The 23,884-nt window shown below is 36.4% G+C and overlaps 1 protein-coding gene across 5 annotated transcripts in view; it reads right to left on the bottom strand.

Annotated features, from left to right (window-relative positions):
- Positions 1 to 23,884, bottom strand: part of LOC132378342 (progressive ankylosis protein homolog B-like) — a 137,593-nt gene that overhangs the window by 50,722 nt on the left and 62,987 nt on the right. For 4 of the 5 annotated variants that reach the window (XM_059945175.1, XM_059945172.1, XM_059945174.1 and 1 more), the window contains 4 exons: positions 16,234 to 16,317; positions 13,424 to 13,594; positions 10,929 to 11,063; positions 1,357 to 1,449 (listed from right to left, as the gene is read on the bottom strand). In XM_059945175.1, the coding sequence (XP_059801158.1) occupies positions 1,357 to 1,449; positions 10,929 to 11,063; positions 13,424 to 13,594; positions 16,234 to 16,317 (483 nt within the window). The remainder of the gene's footprint in view (positions 1 to 1,356; positions 1,450 to 10,928; positions 11,064 to 13,423; positions 13,595 to 16,233; positions 16,318 to 23,884) is intronic. The other variant, XM_059945173.1, reaches the window with a different exon arrangement.

Raw genomic sequence — 23,884 nt, forward strand, 5'->3', positions numbered from 1 at the left:
TCCCTAGTCAGCTCACTGGTAAAATAATTACTGCACCAATACTGCCAACCCATTCATACATTAATTGAACTCATCAGACCACATTGTTGTATACTGTACCACAGCAATACTGGCAGTGTCTACGCTGTGTACAGTTCAAATGGCTATGAATAAAGGACAGGACATGATGGGTGCTCAGGGGAAGAAGCATGCGCTCTGTGCCTGAAGGCTTTAACCAGAAATGGACAAATAAAGGTTGGTAGAGTGGGCAGCTAATATTGATGACTGCAGTTTAATGCACATTGTATCAGTGTGGGAAGAAATATCGCATTATTCACTTTCTCAAGTACTTCAAGCCTTATAATAAAATATAAAGATTAATTTGTCACACGTACATACAGTGAAATGTGCTGTTTGCAACAAATCAAATCAGTGAGGATTGAGCTGGGGGCATCCCACAAGTGTCACCATGCTTCCAGCATCAAAATAGCATGCCAACAACTCACTAACCCTAACTAAATGTCTTTGGAATGTGGGAGTTCCCAGAAGAAACCCATGTGGTCACGGGCAGACTTTGTGGTACAAACTCCTTAAAGACAGTGGCGGCAATTCAATCTTATAGCTGGTGCTGTAAAACATAGTGTTAAACTCTACACTACTGTACTGTGTAATGTTGAAATATACACAATCCACATCAGTAGCATCCTCGAGGACCAACCCATCCTGCTAAATCATAAATCGCCATGCTTGCAGCAGCATCTGATGGGCCTTCGAGTCATCAAGAAGCAAGTCTTAATTCTCTGACATCACTGTACATGCATATGTGCACCATAAGCAATTACTGAAGACTCGTGTGTGTTCATAACAATAACAGAACTTTCAACCAAGTCCTACTGCATGATGCATTAAAGTTTCATGTTCAGTAACAGAATTTACAAGCCACAGTTCAAATAAGACAACTCTGGAAATTTCAGATTTAAAGACAGGCAATTAATTAATTTATTTATTCATCTATATATTTATCTATCTGTTGATTTATTAATTTATTAATATATTTATCAATTAATTGATCTATTTGTCGGTTGGTTTGTTTGTTTATTTATTTATTTAAACATTGCAGTATTATAATGAATAATAATTTATTTCTAAATATCATGAAATGGAGTCAATGGACAAATTGAATTCTTTTATTAAGTATGCTAAGATTGAATATGCATATAAGATTAACTGGCTGAAAAGTGCTAATGTCTAAAGAATCATCAATGCACATTGGGTACATACATCAGAACCAGATTTTTGTGAATCTAACAGTGATATGAGGTTTCTTCCTTGTCATCATCAATCAACTGTCCATGCATATGCTGTGCTTAGCATTACCTTGTCAAAAGCAGGATAAACTGCTCGAAGCTCAGTCAACCAGCCATAAGGCATGTGACCAACTGGGTAAGTTGCTGTCAGAACTGCAACGGCCTTAAAATAAAAAAAAAACAGAATCAAATGTTAGTAAGCTCACAGGAATTTATTTGTATAACTTTCTCATACAGAATAATATTTGGTTTGATCATGAGCATTAAATTGATGATAGCAGATTAGCTGTTAACCACATTACCTAATTTTCTGTTGACTTGCTGGTTCCTAGATTGCATGTGGAAAGCAATGAAGGAATTTGCTTTGGAATAACGACCATTAGTTGCCAATTAATAATTGCGTTGATATTATCAGTATCAAGTAAGTTTGAAAGAATTGCAGGTCAAAATCTCATCAGCATTTTAGCAAGTTTCTCCAAAGGCAATTCCCTTATTTCAATGGAGGATGTTTGCATTTCTATTTGCAGTACTATGTCAATCTGCCACTGCCCTCCTGCCAACTGCAAAAATGTTTTCTATGCTTTGGTCTCTTTCAAAAGGAAATAACAAAGGATCATGACATTCCTCTTGTTAAACAGTGTGCTTCTTCTTAAAACAGCAAGTGCAATTTTTTTGTGTTTGAGTACAGTCTATTTTGTATGCAATTGTAGCCACACAAAGCCATTAATACAAACCCTTCATGTGCAGAGTCTCCAATTATCAGTAAATCAGCTGTTTTAGGGCAAATACCATGAATACCAAAATCAGGATCTATTTTTCCTTATTTCCTGCAGACTTCCCTTTTATTTAATGTTATCCTTTTTGAATTGATTATTCAATTATTTTTCCTCAAAGTACACTTACAAAAGAAAAATAAAAGTTGAGCTTAAATCTTCACTGGCCGCAAGTAACTTCCCAGGACATCCTATACGGTAGCTTTAGTCCAGAAGGACAATGGTGATAATCCAGTTCATCAGAGGCCAGTGAGTCTAATATCAATGGTGGGGAAGTTAGTAGAAAAAGTGCAGAGGGGCAGGATTAATGTTCATTGCGAGGACAGGGGTCGGTCAGTGGAAGATCAGAGACAGTCAGCACTTTGTTGATGAGTACTCCTGTTTGATTAATAGGAATGAGTTTTATGAACAAGTAACAAAGCATATTGATGTAGGCCCCAAGTCAGCTTGGAGACATGAAGTGACATTGGAGGATTCCTTTTGTGATAAGACAAGTGTTTGTACCATGCAGATGACTGCTGAAACACTTACTAATTGTCATACAAATTAGCAATTTAGATACAAACATAGGAGGTAAGAATATGAAGTTCGACATGAAAATTTGTGGCATTGATAGTGAATATTTTTGGATCATAAAATGATATTGATCAACTGCTCAGTTAGGCCGAGCAATAGTAGACGCAATTTAATCTGTAGAGGTGTAAGATGATGCATTTTGGGAGGCACAATAAAGGTAGGACACATCACATAAATAGGATTTGGTGAATATCAATGAATAAAGGGACCTTGGTGTGACAGTTCATGAATCCCCAAAGGTAGCAACATAGGAAAATGGTGAAGAAAGCATTCTGAATTCTGGCCTTCATTAGCCAGAGCAAAAGAATCGAGGAGCCTAGCAGTCATGATGCAACTTTGTAAAACATACAGTAGATCTCAATTGAAGTATTATGTACAGCTTTGTTTGCCACGTTATAAGGAAAACATGGTTGTATAGAAGAGGTTTCTGAAGAGATTTGCCAGGATATTGCCTGGGGAAGAAAATTTCAATTATATGGGGAGACTGGATAGGCTGGGTTTGTTTTCTTTGGAGTGGAGGAGAAGACAGGAGGCTCAATTTCAGTATATAAAATTGCGAGGCACATAAAAAAATGGATAGTAAGGAACCTTTCCTCATAAGGTATCTAAAACCAGAGGGCAACACACGCACAAAATGCTGGAGGAACTCAGCTGGCCAGGCAGCATCTGTGGAGAAAAAGTATAGTCGAAGTTTCAGGCCAGGACCCTTAGACTCCAACAGTTCCAGAAACACATTTGAGATGGAATACAGAAGTGAAATAAATAGTTTCCTGGTCGATCCAGAAGATGTTGACTATGGGAGCAATGTGCACAGTTGCCATCTTGACCATTGGAATGATGTCAATATATTGTGAACATGAAGCTCTTTCGGAGTTTGCTTTCTGTCACTTGGGACCATGCACAGGGAGGCTCCAAATTGGCACAGAGCTTTGGAAGGGTCTCAGCCCGAAATGTCATCTATACTCTGGCCTGCTGAGTTCCTCCAGCATTTTGTGTGCATTGCTTGGATTTTCAGCATCTGCAGAATTTCTCTTGTTTGTGATAAAACCAGAGGGCATAGATTTAAGGGAAGTTATAAAAGTTTTGGAGCGAATTTGAGGGAAAGGGTGATCTGGAACAAATTGTCTGATAAAGTTCTGGAGGCAGAGACTCTTACATCAAAGAAATATATGGGCAAACTCTTAAACTGCCAAGACATAGAAGGCTATTCACCAAGTACTCATAAAAGGGATTACGTGCATACCTAATCCCATTTATAAGTATTTAGTGGGTAGCTAAGACAGATGATAATCAGTATGAACATAGATTGCTGAAGGACCCATTTCTGAGCGGTATAAATTTAATTAACAATTGCAAGAGAGTAACAGCAAGATGTGTATTTTCTAAATACTAAAACAGTTCAATTGGGGGGTGGAGTTTCAAGATGGCGACGTAGACATCTGCCTTTTAGGCGCTCTTCATTTTTTAAGCTATAATCACCCTTTAATCAAATCTTTTCGTACCTAACTACATGGGTTGATATTTACGATTTATTTCTTTTTTAAAAGAATACTTGATTTAATTTTTTCAAACTTAAAATGTCTGTACCTAAGAAATCGTCTAAAGACCCTATATCTCTCGATGCAATCTCCAGTCTTCTGGATACTAAACTGGAAACTAAACTTGCAAGTCTGGAAAATAAACTTACTGCGAAAATGTCTGAGCTTGAAGAAGTCGTTAGATCATTTGATACCAAGCTTCAATCGCTGGCAGCAGATATTGAACGGCATGAAGAAAAGTTTGCGGCTCTTGACAAGATAATTTGTGAAAAAATACGTACAATCAAAACTTTGGAGGAGAAGGTACGATCGACCGCTAAAATAGTGGAGCAGAATAAGTTTATAATCACCGATCTTGAAAACCGATCTCGCAGACAGAACTTGCGTATTATTGGATTTCCCGAAAATGTTGAGTCTGGTGACTTAACTGAATATTTCTCTAACTTATTGTGGGAAATTTTTGGCAAGGACGCTTTGCGGGTTAAACCTACTATTGACTGTGCCCACAGAGTTCCGAGATTTTCGGCTGCGAGAGACAAGCCACGAGCTGTGATTGTCCGTCTCCATTATCCTCGGGAGAAAGAGCTTCTAATTCGATTAGCTCGTCAGAAAGGTATGATTTCTCATAAAAACAACAAGTTTCGTATTGTTGAGGATTATTCATTCGAGGTGATGAGGGCGAGAATCGCTTTTAAACCGGTGATGGCAGAGATTCATTCGATTGGACTTAAACAAGCTTTAAGATACCCAGCGAATCTCAGAATTACGTTGAGTGATGACAGTAAGCGCTTCTTTAATACTCCGGAAGAAGCGAAGAAATTCATTGAAGAACATCGGTCTTCTAGTACAAGTTGAACTATGTATTATGTTGAAGAATTTTTGGAGAGAAGACGCCATTCCGCTTTTAGGCTTTAACTTATGAAGCTGCGGTATAGCTTTTTACTTTGGTCTGTAGACCTGGTTTTTTTTTATTATCATGATTTACAGGTGCTCTTTTAATTTTACTATAATGCTTTTTTATAATTAAGTTTTTTTTCCTCTGGATTAGATATACACGTTAAGATTTTGTAATAATGATTTATTTTTTAAGATGTCGTTTCTTTTTCCCATAAGACTTTGCTTTCTGTAAGCGTTTATTTGCCTGTATTTGAGAATGGGACGAATGTCTTGAATTTTTGGACCTTTTTTTATATATATTGTAGTGGTTATTGAATCTTTTTTTAATCTTATTTTGATGACTTTTTTTAAAAAAAAAGATTGGCGAATTTACATTTATATTCTGTAATATGGTCCTTTCAAAATGTCGTTTCTTCTTCCCATAAGTCTCTGTTTTTGAAACGTCATTTTCTTATATTTGAACATGGAATCTTTTTTTAAAGGCATATTACACTACTTTAAATTTCAATGGTTATCCTTTTTTATTAATGATTTTTTGCTTTTTTATATTATTTTTTCATTTTGATTGATATATATTCTTTCTTTTTACAACCCTGTATTTATATCTGGCTGTTATATAGTTTCTCTTTTCTTTCTTTTCATGGAGTTGCCATCTTGAAAATGGGGGTAATATTAGTATTAGTTTGTGCGCCTGCCGCTTGGCTCTTTTTCGAGGGGTTGGGGGAGGGGGTAGGGATCTTTTTTCACGCTTTTGCTTTTTATTTTTTTGCTTTTAGTTTATGGGCCGACTTTAAATTATTAATATTGTTGAGGTGTCATGTTCTCCGGTTGCTCCTGAATCATTTTTCCTTCTTCCTGAATTATGGGTTATGTGTCTTTTTAACCTTTTATGATATACACAACTAATATTGGCATGATGGATAAGTCTATTAACTTTATCTCTTGGAATACTAATGGTTTAAATCATCCGATTAAACGTAAAAAAATATTTAAAGTATTCAATAGACTAAACACTAATATTATTTTTGCACAGGAGACCCATATTAGGAGGGCGTTAATCAACGCTTTTTTAGGTTCTGGAGGGTCAACAATTTCACTCGAATTGTACCGCCAAAATTAGGGGTGTGTCTATTTTTATAGACCCCTCAATTTCGTTTACACATCATGAAATTATTTCTGATCCACAGGGCAGATTTTTGTTGATAACTGGTTCACTTTTTAATTGAAAAGTGGTTCTAGTTAATACTTATGCTCGAAACTTTGACTGCCCTGAATTTTTTAAACGTTTATTTACTTCCCTTCCTAATCTAAATGAATATATGTTGATAATGGGTGGAGATTTCAATTGTTGTCTGAATCCTTTGATGGATAGATCTAAACCTATCCGAATTCTTCCGAATAGATCAGCCTTACTTATTAATTCTTTTATGGTTGATTCGGGAATTACTGAAATATGGCGGTTTTTGAACCCTAAAGATAAAGAATTTTCATTTTTTTCACATGTATATCACAGTTATTCTAGAATTGATTATTTCCTTATTGATCATCGTTTATTAACGGATGTTACTGGTTGTAAATATGATTCTATTACTATTTCGGATCATGCACCTTTGAAGTTATCTATCAAGATTTCAGACTTTTCCAATAATACTAGATCTTGGAGACTTAACGCTACTTTGCTTCAAGACCCAGAATTTATCACCTACATAAAACAGCAAATCGACTTGTTTTTCTCAACAAACTGTACTGAAGAGATTGACAGAGGAATACTTTGGGACTCTTTTAAGGCTTTTATCTGTGGACAAATTATCTGATATTCCATTGGTAAAAGAAAACAAAGATATTTAGATATTGCTTTATTAGTGGATAAAATTAAAGAAATTGATAAGATTTATTCCGTGACTCCTACCAAAGAACTTTATAAGAAGGGAGTTGAGCTTCAAATGGAGCATAGCTTATTATTATCTTCTTCAATTGAGAATCAATTAATTAGGACCAGGGCTCAATTTTATATCCATAGTGATCGAACTGGTAAACTGTTAGCTAATCAATTAAAAGTTATTTCGACTAAGCGACAAATTATTAAAATTCGCAAACAAGACGGTAATCTAACTACTGATTATAAAGAAATCAATAACACTTTTCAAGATTTTTATAAATCTTTATATCAATCAGAATTTGATGGCGATCTGTCCATGATGGATAATATTTTAAACAATTTGAATATTCCCAAACTGACAGATGAAGATCGTAGCTTGTTCAATGCTACTATCTCTATGGCTGAAATAGGAGAGGCTATCTCATTAATGAATTCAGGGAAAGCTCCTGGTCCTGATGGTTATATTATAGAATTTTTAAAAACTTTTTCTTCTTTGCTTTCCCCTTGGTTATGTGAAATCTTTAATGATGCATTTGCTAAGAAGAGATTACCTCAATCTTTTTATGAAGCTACTATTTCTCTAATTCTTAAAAAAGATAAGGATCCTACTTTATGTGCATCTTATTGCCCAATATCACTATTAAATGTAGACTCTAAGATTCTTACAAAAATTTTAGCCATTAGGTTAGAAAAGGTACTATCACAGATTATTTCAGAAAACCAAACTGGTTTTATTAGGAATCGGTATTCCTTTTTTAATGTTAGAAAATTGATTAATATAATTTATACTTCATCACCCATAATCCCAGGATGTGTGATTTCATTAGATGCTGAAAAAGCTTTTGATAGAGTTGAATGGACATACTTATTTAATGCTTTGAGATATTTTAATTTTAGTCCTAATTTTATATCATGGATCAAACTAATATATTATAAACCTGTTGCTTCTGTTCTTACAAATAATTACAGATCCTCTTTTTTTCAATTATCTCGTGGTACGAGACAAGGTTGTCCCTTAAGTCCTTTATTATTTAATATCGCATTAGAACCTTTAGCCATTGCTATTCGTGAATCTCCTAATATTTTTGGTATTACCCATAATGAGAAGTTATACAAGTTATCACTTTATGCTGATGACTTGTTGTTATATATTTCTGATCCTGACAGGTCTATTCCCGCTATTTTATCCTTGTTGGCTCAATTTGGTAGTTTTTCTGGTTATAAACTAAACTTGGATAAGAGTGATTTATTCCCTTTAAACGCGCAAACTTTATTGAATGATTGGATACCATTTGAAGTTGTTACTGATAACTTTATCTATTTAGGTATGAAAATTACCAAGAAATATAAAGATTTATTTAGACTGAACTTTTTACCTATGCTCCATCAAATTCAACAACTTACTACAAGATGGTCTCCCCTATCCTTATCATTAGTTGTTCGGATTAATGCTATTAAAATGATGATTTTACCGAAATTTTTATATTTATTTCAAGCTTTACCAATTTTTATTCCTAAATCTTTTTTTGATAATATTGATTCAAAAATTTCTTCATTTGTGTGGTAAAATAAAAACCCCAGGTTAAGTAAAAGGCAATTACAAAAATCTAAAAAAGATGGTGGTTTAGCTTTACCTAACTTTAGATTTTACTATTGGGCGAATAATATTCGTAACCTAATATACTGGAAATTAGATTTGAATTCACCATTGTGCCCACAGTGGGTAAATTTAGAATGCAATGAGGTACAGGGATATTCTCTATTCTCCGTTCTTGGTTCTTCTCTTCCTACTGATTTAGTTAAATTCAATAAACAGATACCTAATCCTGTTGTCAAACATACATTACGAATTTGGTTTCAGTTTTTTACTCTGAAAAACTTTGTTCTTGATAGCCCTGTCTAACTTAATTTTTTTTTTCAAACCTTCTTTGACAGATCAAGCTTTTAGCATATGGAAAAGGAAAGGTATAAAATGTTTTCGTGATCTTTTTTTTTGAAGGTAATTTGATGTCTTTCGACCAACTTCCCAACAAATTTAAGTTACCTAAATCTAATTTTTTTAGATATTTACAAATCAGAAATTTTTTACATAAAGTTCTACCATCTTTCCCCAATTCAACTTCAATGGATTTCTCAGATTTGATTTTTACCTTAAATCCTTGTCAGAAGGGATTAGTGGCTTTTATTTATAATATGATTATGAAGATACAACCAGAAATATCAGGTAGAATTCAACAAGAATGGGAAAAAGAACTTCAATATAATATATCAACAGAAAAATGGGAAAAAATTTTACAAATGGTTAATTCTTCTTCTATATGTGCTAAACATGCTTCAATACAATTTAAGGTCGTACATAGAGCTCATATGTCTAAAGATAAGCTTGCTCGATTCTATTCTCATATTAACCCTCAATGTGACAGATGTCATTCAGATGTGGCTTCATTGACCCATATGTTTTGGTCATCTCCCACTTTACATAACTATTGGAAGGACATATTTGCTACCATTTCCTCAATTTGGAATATCGATTTACAACCTCATTTTATTACTGCAATTTTTGGTATACCAAATGAGGATGGTAATCGGTTTTCCCCTTCAATTAGACGAATGATTGCTTTTGTAACATTAATGGCCAGAAGGTCTATATTACAAAATTGGAAAGAAGTAAATCCTCCTACTACATTTCAGTGGCTCTCTCAAACTATTTCTTATCTGAGCTTGGAAAAAATTAGAAGCACTATTTTTGACTCATCAATTAAATTTGAAGAAACTTGGGGACCGTTCATCCGACATTTTCATATGAATTAATTTGACCTCTCCCAGACCTTCTCTCTGTTTATTCTTGTTCAGGTATGGAGTTTCGGAGTTTTTGACACTATCATATACATATAAACTGTTATTATTGCCCATGTTAGTTTAGTTTAGTGTTTTTTTTAATATATATTTTTTCTTGTATTTTTAATTTTTTTTTCTTTTTTTGATGATTATTTTTATTTTTTTCATATATAATTATTATAGACTTGATTGATTAATATACTATTTTTTTGTTGTTGATATTTAATAGGATATTGTTATCTTATTATTAATGCGATCTCAAGTCTATTGCACTTATAACCTATTCATTATTATGTTATGTTTTCCTTATATATGAAATTCAATAAAAAGATTGAAAAAGAAAAGAAAACAATTCAATTAACTGGCTTCTATTATCAGTGATCGCTCTGTCATTTAAAATTTTAATCACATGTACGAATAGAACAATGACAATGTTAAGTCTGCTTACAGGGGATACAAGTGTCATGAATGATTGAGTAATCTTTGTATAGAGAATAATGGATCGAAGAGCTGTTCATCATTTATGGCACAATGACAACATGTACAAGTGACATCACATTAAGAATTAAAGAACTTCACTTTGCTTACTCAAGTATAAAGTGATCTATTTACTGCTTTCTCTGCAAAGGTGGTCATTATTCAAGTGAACATTCCTATGAAACATTTTGGTTGCAAATGAAAATCAAAGCTTCTTTTTATTAATGCTTTATTTAAAGAATGGAATTATTATTAATCAATAATTTATCAAATACATTTTAAAAACAGAAATCAAAGTAATTACAATAACGTAAAATGGTTTGCATTTCATTTAAGAGCAGCAGCACAAAATACAGGGCTCTGTGATGCACTTCCATATATCAAGGAACCACAGTGGTGGGAGAGTCGAGGTGAAGATGAGGGGGTGCTTGGTATAAATGTATCCAATCTTTCATTTGGATATTGTCCCTGTAAATCTGATTTCTGAACTTACTTTGTATAAATTATTAGTCAGAGCATGAAGGGTTATGGTGAGAAGGCACGAGATTGGGGCTGAGTGGGAAATGGCTCAGCCATGAATGAAATGGCGGAGCAGACTCAATAGGCCAAAAGGCCTAATTCTGCTCCTATATCTTATAGTCCTAATGCACTAAAATAAACTCACCTCTGTGGCTGTTCGACTTCCTCCCAGATCACGAGACACAAACAAATTGACTATGGGTCTGCTGATTCGCTGAGTAGCTAGTATCAAGGCCAAAGGCCACCAGAAAGCCAGCATCTTCTTTATTGTAGCCTCACCCTGCAGAAAGAAAAAGAAGTTCAGATCTAACGCAGAACTCCAAGGACATCAAACAGAAGTTACTCTATGTCCATTTTCTGCTACCCCGGACCCAAAACTATCCTTTTTAATCAATTATTTCTCATGATCCCTTTTGAGCCTTCCACATCCTCTCACATTATAATTCCATCTTTCATTTTTCTTTCAGTGCGTGCATTGTAATGCCTATATTTCGCTTCATAAAACACATTTGAAAATGTTTTTCTGAACAACATGCAATGGACTAATGAGAGTAAAGATTATCTCCAAAGTTTTGCAAACTGAGACAAGTTAATTGGTAATCATACACTGAAAAATTCTCTAGGACAGGCCAACCATAATACAATGAAATTGTAAAAGGAAGGCTGAGGTTTGAGAATGATATTCTCAGTTCCAGAAATTTATAAGCTTACAGCCTGATTACACAGTTTGGAGAAGATGACCAAGTTAGAAAATAAGATTAAAACAAATGATTGTATGTAATTAAAGAAATGTAACTATCCCATTATTTTCAAATATTAATTTCAATGAGAAATAAAAAAAATACCTGCAAGGAATTTGTTCCTTTTCTGATCTACCAAAGAGATTTAGAATGGTGTTAGATGAAAAAATGGCAGCTAACTTTGAAAAGAATAACAAGAATGAAAGATTTTAGAAACCAAAAGACAGTCAAAAAGGGAAATAAGATTTTTGAAAGCACGGAGCAATAATAGACCCACCACAACTCATTAAAAAATTAGACATCAGACTCAGAGATGGCAATAAATATAGTGAGGAATAAGAAAATGGCTGTAATGTTAAACAATTATTTTATACAGTATGTCTTCAAAGTAAACATTAGAAATATTAGGAAATACTAAGGAACCAATGATTTAAAAGGAAGTGAAAAACTTAAAGCAATTAAAGCAGTCCTGACGAAGGGTCTCGGCACAAAATGTTGACTACTCGTTTCAACAGATGCTGCCCGACCTGCTGAGTTCATCCAGCTTTTGTACGTGCTGATTTGACCACAGCATCTGCAGTGTACCTTGTGTTTAAGGCAATTACTGTTGGCATTTAAGAGCACTGTAGATATCAGTGCAATTAAAAGCAAATAAATGCTATAGATCTCCTGCTACTATAAGAGAAAGTAACAGAGGTAGTGGCAATTGTGGTAGTGATTTTGAACTTCTTTGTATATAGATCATTCTTATTTGAATGAGTAAAATGAGCAAAAATCCACAATCTGATGTCCATAGTAATGTGCTGAAATGCATTATTCAAGAAATACTTACAGGATTCTTGAAAAGTTATGCATACAAAGGGGCTGAATCAACTTATTTTTATCAAAGGGAAACCCCATTGGGTAAATTTGATAGTTCTCAGAATGTGGATGAAGGGCAAATAGAAACATAACGTCCTTGAATTTTTGAAAAAGGTCTTGATAGGTGACACATGAAATGTTGTTAAATCATGGAGGGGACTACTAGGGAAGTGGTAATAATTTAGTTTGAATAAAGGACTTGTTAATTATCAGACAGTAGGAGAATAATTAGATCACCTTCAGACTTGTTAAGTTGTTCATTACTAAATTGTTGGATTGAAGATGACAAAAGGGTTGAAATTAATTCTAGCTCTGGTGCCAAGTAAATAATATGATGGCAGCTCTGTCTTGTATTCCACTTATAAGGCAAGTAGGGAAGTGACTTGCTTCCCATAACTCTTGGTCTTAATGTCCAGATTTCACCCCTGTAGATCCATGAAACATCTTAGCATGATTTTAAGACACTGAATAAATACAAAGTATTACTTTAAGAGCTAAGATATTTAACAGACCGAGTATTTTGCCCAGTCCTAAAATGGCCATGAGCCTTGAATAACTGTTGTGAACTGATATTCTCATACTTTTAGCAAGCCAATTTAATGTTGGAGCTAGTCCCTAAGCACTCTGAATGCATCAACTGAGAAGCTACATACCCAGAATGAATTTGACCAAGTGTTTCACCAAGACTTGCTGACTTAAGCTGTGCTGTATAGATGAGGTAGTGTGTGTTGGCTTGACTCTAAGCCATGGGAACTGAGCCATGTCTAACTGACAAAAACTAGCAGCTGATAATGCTGATGCACCTAATGAGCAAAACGGAGAAGTTATACCACATATTGTAAAACAACTGAAAAATGGGTGTGCTAAAATATGAAAAAATGGTCAAATTCCAATTGTGTGCATCCTTTAAGTCTAATTAGAGACCCAATGTTCTCATACTAGCATTTTTAATACTTACTGCTACTTATCCTGTGACTCCTTTGACCTTAAACTGTTCAAAATCTTTCCATTTTGCTAGCTCAGTGACCTTAATATTTACCCCCATTTCAGGTCCACTTCTTTCAGGAATGATATCATGCACATTCTTATAGTATCCAAGGCCCACCATGGTAAAACGAACCATCACTCCCATGTACAAGGCCAGAATTGGAATCAGGAGGGGCTCTGTACATTCCAAATGACTGTGAAGCAAAATGGATACAAATACAATCTGGAAAAAGAGGTAAATTTGATTAGCCACAACCTCAACCTGTTTATAATTTGCTTATAATAAATCATTATACAGATATCAGTTACTGGACCATCAAGTGAAACACAAAAAAGAAATTTAGAATTGTTTTTGTAAAAACAATTGTAAGAAATAGTTAAGATCCTCACCACCCAGGCCATGCTCCTTTCTTACTGTTGTAATCAGGTAGAAGGTACAGGTGCCTCAGGACCTGCACCACAAGGTCCAAGAACAGTTACAACCCTCAACCACCAGGCTCTTGAACAAAAGGGGATAACTACACTCATTCTATTTCTGGTGATCCCACAACCGATGGTCTCACTTTAAGGACTCTTTATCTTGTTATTTCATGCTCTCACTACTTGTTGCTATTTATTTAAATTTGCACTCACACAGTTTATTGTTCACTGATCCTGTTTACAGTTACTGTACCATAGATTTGCTAAGTATACCCACAGGAAAAAGAACCTCGGGGTTGTATGTAGTGACATGTATGTACACTGATAATAAATCTCCCTTTGAACTTTAAAAGGGCAGTCAAATTTACAAAACAAAAAGCTGAGGAGATGTCTGGTACCAATACTAAAATTCTATAAATGAAACTGGATGCCAAATATATTTGGTCAGTGATAAATATATTACTACCAAAAACTGCACAGAAACAATAAACATTAATAAGTAGGAAAATGAGAAAGACCAGAGTTACTGGTTATCTCATCATTTACTATGTTCAAGGTATCAACAGACTAGTAAAAAGAATGGAAGTGGTATCACCATCTTGACCACATAGAGCTTACATCAACACTTCGCAAGTTTGCACATTCAGAGGGCTACCAAGGTCACAGCCAGAGAGCACTTCATTCACATTGGTGACTTTTCCACAATGGAGTGAACAAGGTTTAACTTGCACTACTAAAGTGAAAAGTAATGCAGAATAAACGAAGATTTCAGGGAAAATTTTAAATCCGCTGAAGGATGCTTGAAAGTAAATCTGGACTGTTAGATGTGCTAAATCAGTGGGATGAGTGTACAGAGGGCCATTGGCTGTAGATTTAATGCAGGTCAGAAAGTACTTGGTTGTAACAAGGATAATCACAGACTCATGCAGCTATCGGCAATGATGTTGGAGGTTACAACACTGGACTCGTGAAAAGGTACATTTTGTAATAGGAAGAGCATAAACTTGATCTTCTGGTGAGACAAAACAGATGGATTCTCCCCCAAATTGCTAGAAATGAATCAGATTCAGATAATTTTATATCTTAATAAACAGTGTTGGCAGCTCTTATCCAAATAATTTATTACATCTGAATTTGACATTTTTAAAGAAATAGCTCAACAACCAATTGTGAGCAACACACACAATTTCACCAACTGCGAAATGCCTCTCTGTACTAATTCCAAGTTCTTTATTTTTCTGCTACAGTATTTGTCATAGTATTTAAATAAAAACTATTAGTAAGTTTTTAAAGTCTGGATGATGAAGAGGTTCAGAAGCTTACATTAAAATAGTTATCATGTAATAGCAACTATTTAGACCATAAGACAATAAGACATTAGGAGCAGAATTAAACCTTTCAGCCCACAGAGTCTGCTCCACCTTTTTAACATGGCTAATTTATCATCCCTCTCAACCCTATTCATCTGTTTTCTCCTTGTCACCTCCCTGCCAGCACTTACTAATCAAGAACCTATCAACTTCCACTTAAAATATATCCAATGACTTTGCCCCCATAGCCATCAATGGCAATGAATTCCACAGATTCTCCATCCTATGGCTAAAGAAATTTCTCTTCACCTTTTCATCTAAACAGGTGTCCTTCTATTCTGTGGCTGGTCTAGACTCCCCCATAACAGGAAGCATCCTCTCCACATCCACTCTATCTAGACTTTCCAATATTCAATAGGCAATTAATTGATCATAACATTGGCTAGATTCAAATATTGAAACAATAATCTGCAGGATGGATATCAGGTAAACTTTCCACATGAACGATCTCCTTAAAACCAACACTCCTGTATAACTGAGATATATTTCCATTCTATTGTTTCTGGTCATCTACAACTAGCACACATCCTCTCCCACATTCCTGCCGCGCTGGTGTGGCATAGTGGTGTGGGTTAGGGTTAGCAGAACGCGTTACAGTCACAGTGACATCGTTTCAATTCCCACCTCTGTAAGGAGATTATACGTTCTCCCCATGACTGCGTGGGTTCCCACCAGGTGGCCAGTTTTCCTTCCCCAGACCAAAGATGTATCAGTTGGTAGGTTAATTGGTCATTCTGAATCATCCCGTGATTAGGTTAGGATTAAACTGGGGATTGCTGAGTGGCGTGGTTGAAGGTCGGGGGGGGGGGGGGGTGGAGGGTGGGCAGATGGATGAACAGATAAACTAATGTAACTGAATTCACAGAATAAATTTTTGGAGCACGATTTTTCAGGTTACTTTAATTCAGTAAAATATTGCTGAAACAATTGCATTTTTATTTATCTCAGGACCTTATGAAATAATTGTAAGAAAATATAATAACCTATTGAATATTCAGCAGTAAATTTTACAGTTTAAAATTTTGTACCTTCTTCTGTTCCCCATCATTATCAAGGGTACAAACTAACTTACCTGAGCAATAACATCTGAGACAGAGGCACAGCCCACCAGTAAACTGTATTTGTGCTTCAACAGAATGCCAGCATGGGTCCATGCCTAAACAAAACAAAAACCATGAAACTGCATTCACACATTTTGCTGTTCTCTTACTGCTCATGCACCTGTCATAGGAACTCAGTCTAACAGTGTTGGTGAGTCTCCCTGTGAGGACGCCAGTTCTAGTTCTTCTAAAGAGCAGCTCAACCACTTTCAACAGGCCTCTCATCATGCATTAATCGACCTTGAAATACACATTGGGATTAGGATCAATCCAGAGGATACTGCCCTACGTTTTTCACTTTTAGATCAACTCCTCAAAATCTGGCCACAGAATTTTCTTGCTGAGGTTTGGATCAACACAGATCTGGACTTCTGGCTTTTCTCCTTTATTGTGTCATCCTGCTGAGTCTCGGTGTGTTCCTCCTCATTGCTGTGGGAAATTGTGTTGAATTGCTGTTCTGTGTCTCTTCCATGAAGGGGCTGTTCAAACTGAATTATCTTGTTAGGTGTGTACTCTGGGCTCGTAGTTTTCTAAATTATTGGCATTCTGGAGTCCGAGAATTCTTCATGCTTTAAGCATTCAAGTGGCTGTGACATCTACTGAACTTGTTATCAAATACACACAGAGAGCTGTTGATGAACTGTCATTTACACTGGCCAGAGAATCTCAAAGCCACAGGCTTTCAGGGTGGGCTAATATGACCTCAATTATACCTCTCTACCTAGGTATGGAGCCAGTGTTCGAGGATCCTTAAGTGAATCGAAAGACAGGGGTCAGAGAGAGTCCTCACTTTGTCACCATTCGCTGATATGTTTCTCTGCTATCTTCCCTCCTGCACCTGCTGAAAGATTGCTGGTAGAAGCTGAGCCCTGAGTAGCGGGGTTCTGAAGCACAAGGAATTTGTTATAAAATCGGATTCACGACAAAGATCAACCATCTGTGCTGGGCATCAGAACTATGCTGACCTTTACTTCTCTAGCAAGTTCCCCCAGGGAAGGAGTTACAGAAGCGCCATCAGCAGATGGCAGATCTCTATCAACACTGACTGAAAATCTTAGCTTTTGAATAATTTATTGGAGGAAGATTTGAGCCTAGCACACTCCTTCTGGACAGGATGTGCAAACTTGACACCTTCCTCTCATCATCCCAACCCCTTCCCCTACACCAACCACTAACACAGAGCCCCCTCCCACGCCTTTCATGGTTTATGCCTGCACTACACACCTAACAGATCTACAGAGATACACTCACAATAAAAAACGATTAATAACTGGAGAAACAACATCTGCATTCATTGGAAATCGTATCAGCTTCCAGGGAAGGCCCCTGAATGACTCCTCCACAAACTAGTCGATTATTTCTTCAAGGAATGCAAATGCTGTGAATGATGGTGTAGTTAAAAACACGTTCCTAGAAAAGGCTCACTTTGTTTTCCTAACCAAATATGATGCAAAGAGGGTGTGGGGTGATGGAGGGTGATCTTTCATAAGGAACTAACGTGGGTGATGATGTGCGTAGCAAATTACCACTATGAAAGCATTATGAATGCTGTTTAAAGTGTGTGTAGGGACAACATAGTGCTGGGTTGGTTATTCACAGCTTCAGAGAGATAGCTTTGATAATGATCCCAGATTCTGACTGTACATAGTCTGTACATTCTCCTGTGACCATAAAAGTTTCCTCTGGCTGTTTCAATTTCCTCCCACATTCCCTATGACCCTAAGTCATAGGAACAGAATTAGGCCATTTGGCCCATTGAGTCCGCTTCACCATTCTACCATAGCTGTTTGTTATCTCTCAACCTCATTTTCCTTTGACACTTTTGCTAATCAAGAACCTATGAACATCCGCCTCAAATATACCCAATGATGTGGCTTCCACAGCCATTTGAGGCAATGAATTCCACAGATTCACCACCATCTAACTAAAGAAATTCCTCATCTCTGTTATAAAGGGATGTCCTTCTATTCTGACATTCTGCCCCATGGTCCTAGACTCCCCCACTATCGGAAACATCCTCTCCACATTCACTCAATTTAGGCCTTTCAATATTTAATAGGTTTCAATGAGATTCCACCCTTATTCTTCTAAACTCGAGTGAGTAGAGGCCCACATTCATCAAAAGCTCCTTGTATGTTAACTTTTTCATTCCCAGGATCATTCTCATGAACCTCCATTGGACCCTCTCCAATGCCAGCACATCTTTTCACAGATAAGGGGCCTAGAACTGCTCACAATACTCCAAATGTACTCTGACCGCTGCCTTATAAATCCTTAGCATTACATCCTTGCTTTGATATTCTAGCTCTTATGAAATAAATGATAACATTGCATTTACCTTCCTCACCACTGACACAACCTGTAAGTTAGTCTTCAGGGAATCTCAAGGACTGCCCAAGGCCTTTGCACCTCAGATTTCTGAATTCCATCCATGTTCAGAAAATAGTAAATGCCTTTATTCCTTCTCCCAAAGTTCATGACCTTACACATCACATTCTGTCTGTCACTATTTAACTATTCTCACAATCAGTCTAAGTCCTTCTACATTTCCCCTTTCTTTCTTCTAAACTCTAGCAAGAACAGGCCCGAAGCCATCAAACAATCCTTGATTGAGTGTTGTGTAATGAATCAGATTTAATTAGGGAGCCTCACATAAAGGAACCCTGAGGAGGCAAAGATCACAATATGATAGAGTTCATCCTGCAGTTTGAGATGGAGAAGATAAAGTGGAGCAAAAAGAATTACAGAGGCATGAGAGAGAAGCTGGCTAAATTTGATTAGAAGGGGACACTATCAGGTAGGATGGCAGAACAGCAATGGTGTGAGTTTCTCGGGGCAATTCAGAAGGCACAGGACAGATACATCCCAAAGATAAAGAAATATTCTAAAGGGAAGATGAGACAACCACGGCTGACAAAGGAAGTCAAAGGCAGCAGACAAGGAACAGAAGGAGCATATAATATAGCAAAAATGGCAGATGCAGTTAAGTATTTTGCTTCAGTCTTCAATGGCAGCTTGCCAGAAATTTGAGTGTCGGGGCAGAAGTGAGCATAGCCACCATTACTAAAGTAAAGGTGCGTGGAAAGCAGAAAGGTCTGACGGTAGATAAATCACATGGACCAAATAGGTTAAACCCAGGGTTCTAGAGGAGGCAGCTGAAGAGATTAGAGAGGCATTAGTAACGATCTTTCAAGAATCACTAGATTCTGAAATGGTTCTGGAGGACTGGAAAATTACAAATGTCACTCCACTCTTTAAGAAGGGGTGGAGAAAGAAGAAAGGATATTTTAGACCAGTTAGCCTGATATCAGTGGCTGAGAAGATGTTGGAGCCCATTATTAAGGATGAGGTTTTGGGGTACTTGGAGTCACATGATAAAGTCAGCTTGGTTTCCTTAAGGGGAAAACTTGCCTGACAAATCTAAAGGAATTCTTTGAGGAAATAAGAAGCAGGGTCGACAAAGGATAGTCAGTGGGTTTATTTACTTGAATTTTCAATAGGCCTTTGACAAGGTGCTGCATATGAGGCTACTTAACAAAATAAGGGAACATATGAGCATGGATAGGAGGATTTTCTAACTGGCAAGAGACAAAAAGTGGGAATAAAGGGGGGCTGTATTGTTTGGCTGCCGGCTATTAGTGGTGTTCTTTAGGGGGTCACTATTGGAACCGCTTCTTCTCACATTATGTCGATGATCTGTATAATTGAGTTGATGGCTTTGTGGCCAGGTTTGCAGATGACAAGGCTAGGTGGAGGACAGGTAGCATTGTGCAAGCAGGGAGTCTACAGAAGGACTTAAGACAGTTTGGAAGAATGAACAAAGAAATGGCAGATGGAACATAGTGTAGGAAAGTGCATGGTCATGCACTTTGATAGAAGGAATAAAGGCGTAAAGGCTATTTTATAAACCGGGGGAAAATTCAAATTTCAGAGTTCTGAAAGGGCTTGGGAATCCTTGTACAGGATTCCCTAAATGTTACCTTCCAGGTTTAGAGAGTGGTAAGGAAGGTAAATGCAGTGTGAGCAATCATTTTGAGAGGACTAGAATATAAGCACAAGGATGTAATGCTGAAGATCTATTAGGCATCGGTCAGGCCACACTTGTACTGTGAGTGGTTTTGATCCTTTATCTAAGAGATGTGCTAGCATTGGAGAGGGCCCAGAAAAGGTTCATGATAATGATTCCAGGAATTAAAGGGTTAATGAATGAGGAGCATTTGAGGACTCTGGGCCTATATTCACTGGTTTAGAAGAATGAGGTGGGAGCTCATTGAAACCGAGTGAATACTGAAAGGCCCAGTTAGAGAGAATATGGAGACTAAGTTTCCTATAGTGGATGAATCTAGGGCCAGAGGACGCAGCCTCATAAAAGAGGGACACACATTTAGAACAAAGATGAGGAGGTATTTCTTCAGCGAGGTGGTGGTGAATCTGGGGAATTTATTGCTACAGACAATTGTGGAGGCAAAGTGACTGAGTATACTTAAAGTGGAGGTTGATATATTCTTGATTAGTCAGGGTGTCAGAGGCTAATGGGGAGCAGGCAGGAGAATGGGTTGCGATTGATATTAAATTAGCAAAGATGGAATGGTGGAGCAGACCCCTTGGGCCAAATAGCCTAACTTTGCAATATCTTCTGGTCAAATGGTTTAAATAATATGACCATTTCTAACTCTGGTATTTAGGCTTAAACTCTCCTACAAATTTGTTAATGGCATTTAAATGAATATCACACATTCCTTCTCTGCTTTGAGCAAGCAATAGCAATGCATTTCAAATGTCAAGCTAAAATGCAAATTTCACCAAGCACTGGATAAGGACAACTGCTCATTTATCTTCTGCGAGGTTTAATTAGAGGGGGATGGTTCCCCCAGGTATAATCTTTCCTTTGTACCTCTATCGTGATCTACTAGAACTAATGGAGCACGAGGCACTCTGTCCATCCATGAACAAGTACACCCTGTTATTGCTGATAGCTTCAAATTGTATTTTAATGCATGTAAGCCAATACAAACAGAAGGAATTAATACCTTGGAAAGATGGACAGATATACAGATGAATAACTGCTTGGAATGCTACCAAAAGTATAAAAATGTGCATCTCCAACAATCAGTCTCAGGATGTTGCTGTAAAAATATAAGTGATGCATAACCCAAGCTTTCATTTTCAAAAGCAAAATAATAAATGCAGCAGAATCTTGGGATTGCAATATTAACAATTAAATCTAATCTGTCAGTGTGACGTCAAATATAACTCAATGAAATATTTAATACTGCGTGCAGTAGATGGTCACTGGAAAGAGCTGCATTAAAAATGATTAAGAGTCAAATGTCCTTACCACCGTTAGACACCTGTCCAGCAGGCTAGCTGGGGACTTTGTATTGCAGCCAGTGTGAATCTAGCTCTGAACTGGGGTCACTTTTACCAGTTAAACAGCACAATATACACTCACTGTGCACAAGCATCTTATAGCACTTGGCAATAATATAATAAGCATGATTTTATTTTTACTTAGAGCCTTTCCTCCTTAGAGCAGACATCTTCTGAATTAATAATGCCATAGTGTTCTTAGTTACCTGTTATCAGCCAGTTAAATTAATAAGCTATCCTGAAAATGCAGCACTGTTCAAATATATTTTGAATAGATGAATCTATATTACCTTGACTCATGAAAATGTTCAAACACTTACTGGTTATTTGATATCAACAGATGGAGTTTATTACAAAGCTTCCTGAATAAACATAGCTAAAACATTATCAGTGGTGGGATAATGCAAACGTGCAGATTGCCTATTAATGAAAGTTTGAAGCAGTGTCAGGAGGAAATTTTTTGCAAATTGCAAAAATGGTGTTTTTCTTAAACCAGCTTGTATAATGAGGTTGCTTTAAAATGTCAAAACTGGCATTGAAAACAACTCTTTTAAGTCAAACCCAAATACTTTTGACTATGCATCTAACACAGTTAAGATAAAAACCAGTAGTGATGCAATGGAAGAACTCAATACGTTGAAGGGGATGAGCTGTGAACTTTTGTTTCAACATTTCAGTGTTATTTAACTTTCCCTATTGTCACAAAAAAACACTTAAGATTCCCTTCAACTTAATGTTTGTTGACATTTACAAAATAAAGATTGAAAAATAAAAGAAAATTAATGAATAAGAGATGACCTCATGGCACAATCTAAATACCAAACTGACACAGAGAAAGAATCAAGCCTCTGGAAGTGGTATGTGGATACACTAACTTGCATTTTAGACTGGCTACCTTGCCAACAGGAAGATTAAGAGATTTAGGGATACAGCATGTAACAGGACCTTCCAGCCTAACCAGCCCACACCACTCATGTGACCAATTAACTTACTAACACTTACACCTCTGGAATGTGGGTAGAAACCAGAGCACCTGGAGGAAAACCAGTCACAGGGAGAATGTACTGATTTCTTACAGACAGTGACATAATTGAACCCAGGTTGCTAGTTCTGTAATAGCATCATGGTCACCACCTCTGGCTATTGTGATTTAAAGAACAGGAATGTGCCCTACTCTGGACCAGATGCTCCTCTTTGGAATGAGAGGAAACAACTTTATTTTCTCAAAACAAAAGTAACTTTCTTCAATTTGCTGATTAGGTCACAGGCATCTAAATGAGGTACATCCTGTGCAAGTTACACCTTGTGCTGCTTATCTTGGGCGAGGGGTCCTTAAATGTTGGTTAGGTTCCTCATCAATACATGCAAGTTAATTAATATCACAAACAACAACATATCGCCAATCATAAAGCAGCAGAGTGTTTGTTTTATAAAGTACCACAAAACCAGTCTTGTGTTTCCTCAATTTCTGTGTTAAAAAAGAACCACTCTGAACCATGTCCCAGAGAAAGATACAGAAGCAAAATGGGTGTCAGTTGAGAAAGTTGGAAATGGAAGAGAAAGAGAAGTGCACAAAAGGAAATAAAAACAAAAGTATTAACAAATACAAAAGTATTCGTACAAGCGAGCTGCAACATGTTGGAAGCCATGTCTAAAAATATTAATACTCAGGAGTGATTTTCTTCTAGCTGTAATAAACCAACTTAACTTGAGAAAATTTTCTGCTTTTTCCTAACAAGTCAATGCAACAAACCCTGGTCCTCACTATAATTCACTTGAGTAGTTTGATAGTCATAGTATTATAATAGATCAAGAATAATTTAAGACTTCATTATTAAATGGGAAGCACATTTCATTATATGAACAATAACTCAGTAATTGTACATAATATTCCAGTGGAACATGTAATGTGTGTTTTAATAATTAGTGCCAACTTTACAGCACAAATAACTGACAAATGTCTTCAATGAACTAAAGAAACTGTGGGCCATTGCTAATGATCTTGTATTTTGTGACAAAGTTTTAAATAGAAAAAATAAGGATACTTAGAAATGAATAATAATGTAAACGTTATCACTTCCCACTGCATAGAGGTTTTCTTTCATATTATGACTTATACCAAGCCGTAAATATTTACTATATGAATTTATACCCAACATTTATTTAAACAATGTTTTTAGACCTAGTCTGTAAAATGATACAGTATATTATCAAAGTGTAATTAGCAATGTTTTACAAGCTCTGACAGACAAA

The sequence above is a fragment of the Hypanus sabinus genome, chromosome 20 (assembly GCF_030144855.1).
Source record: "Hypanus sabinus isolate sHypSab1 chromosome 20, sHypSab1.hap1, whole genome shotgun sequence".
Lineage (NCBI taxonomy): Eukaryota > Metazoa > Chordata > Chondrichthyes > Myliobatiformes > Dasyatidae > Hypanus > Hypanus sabinus.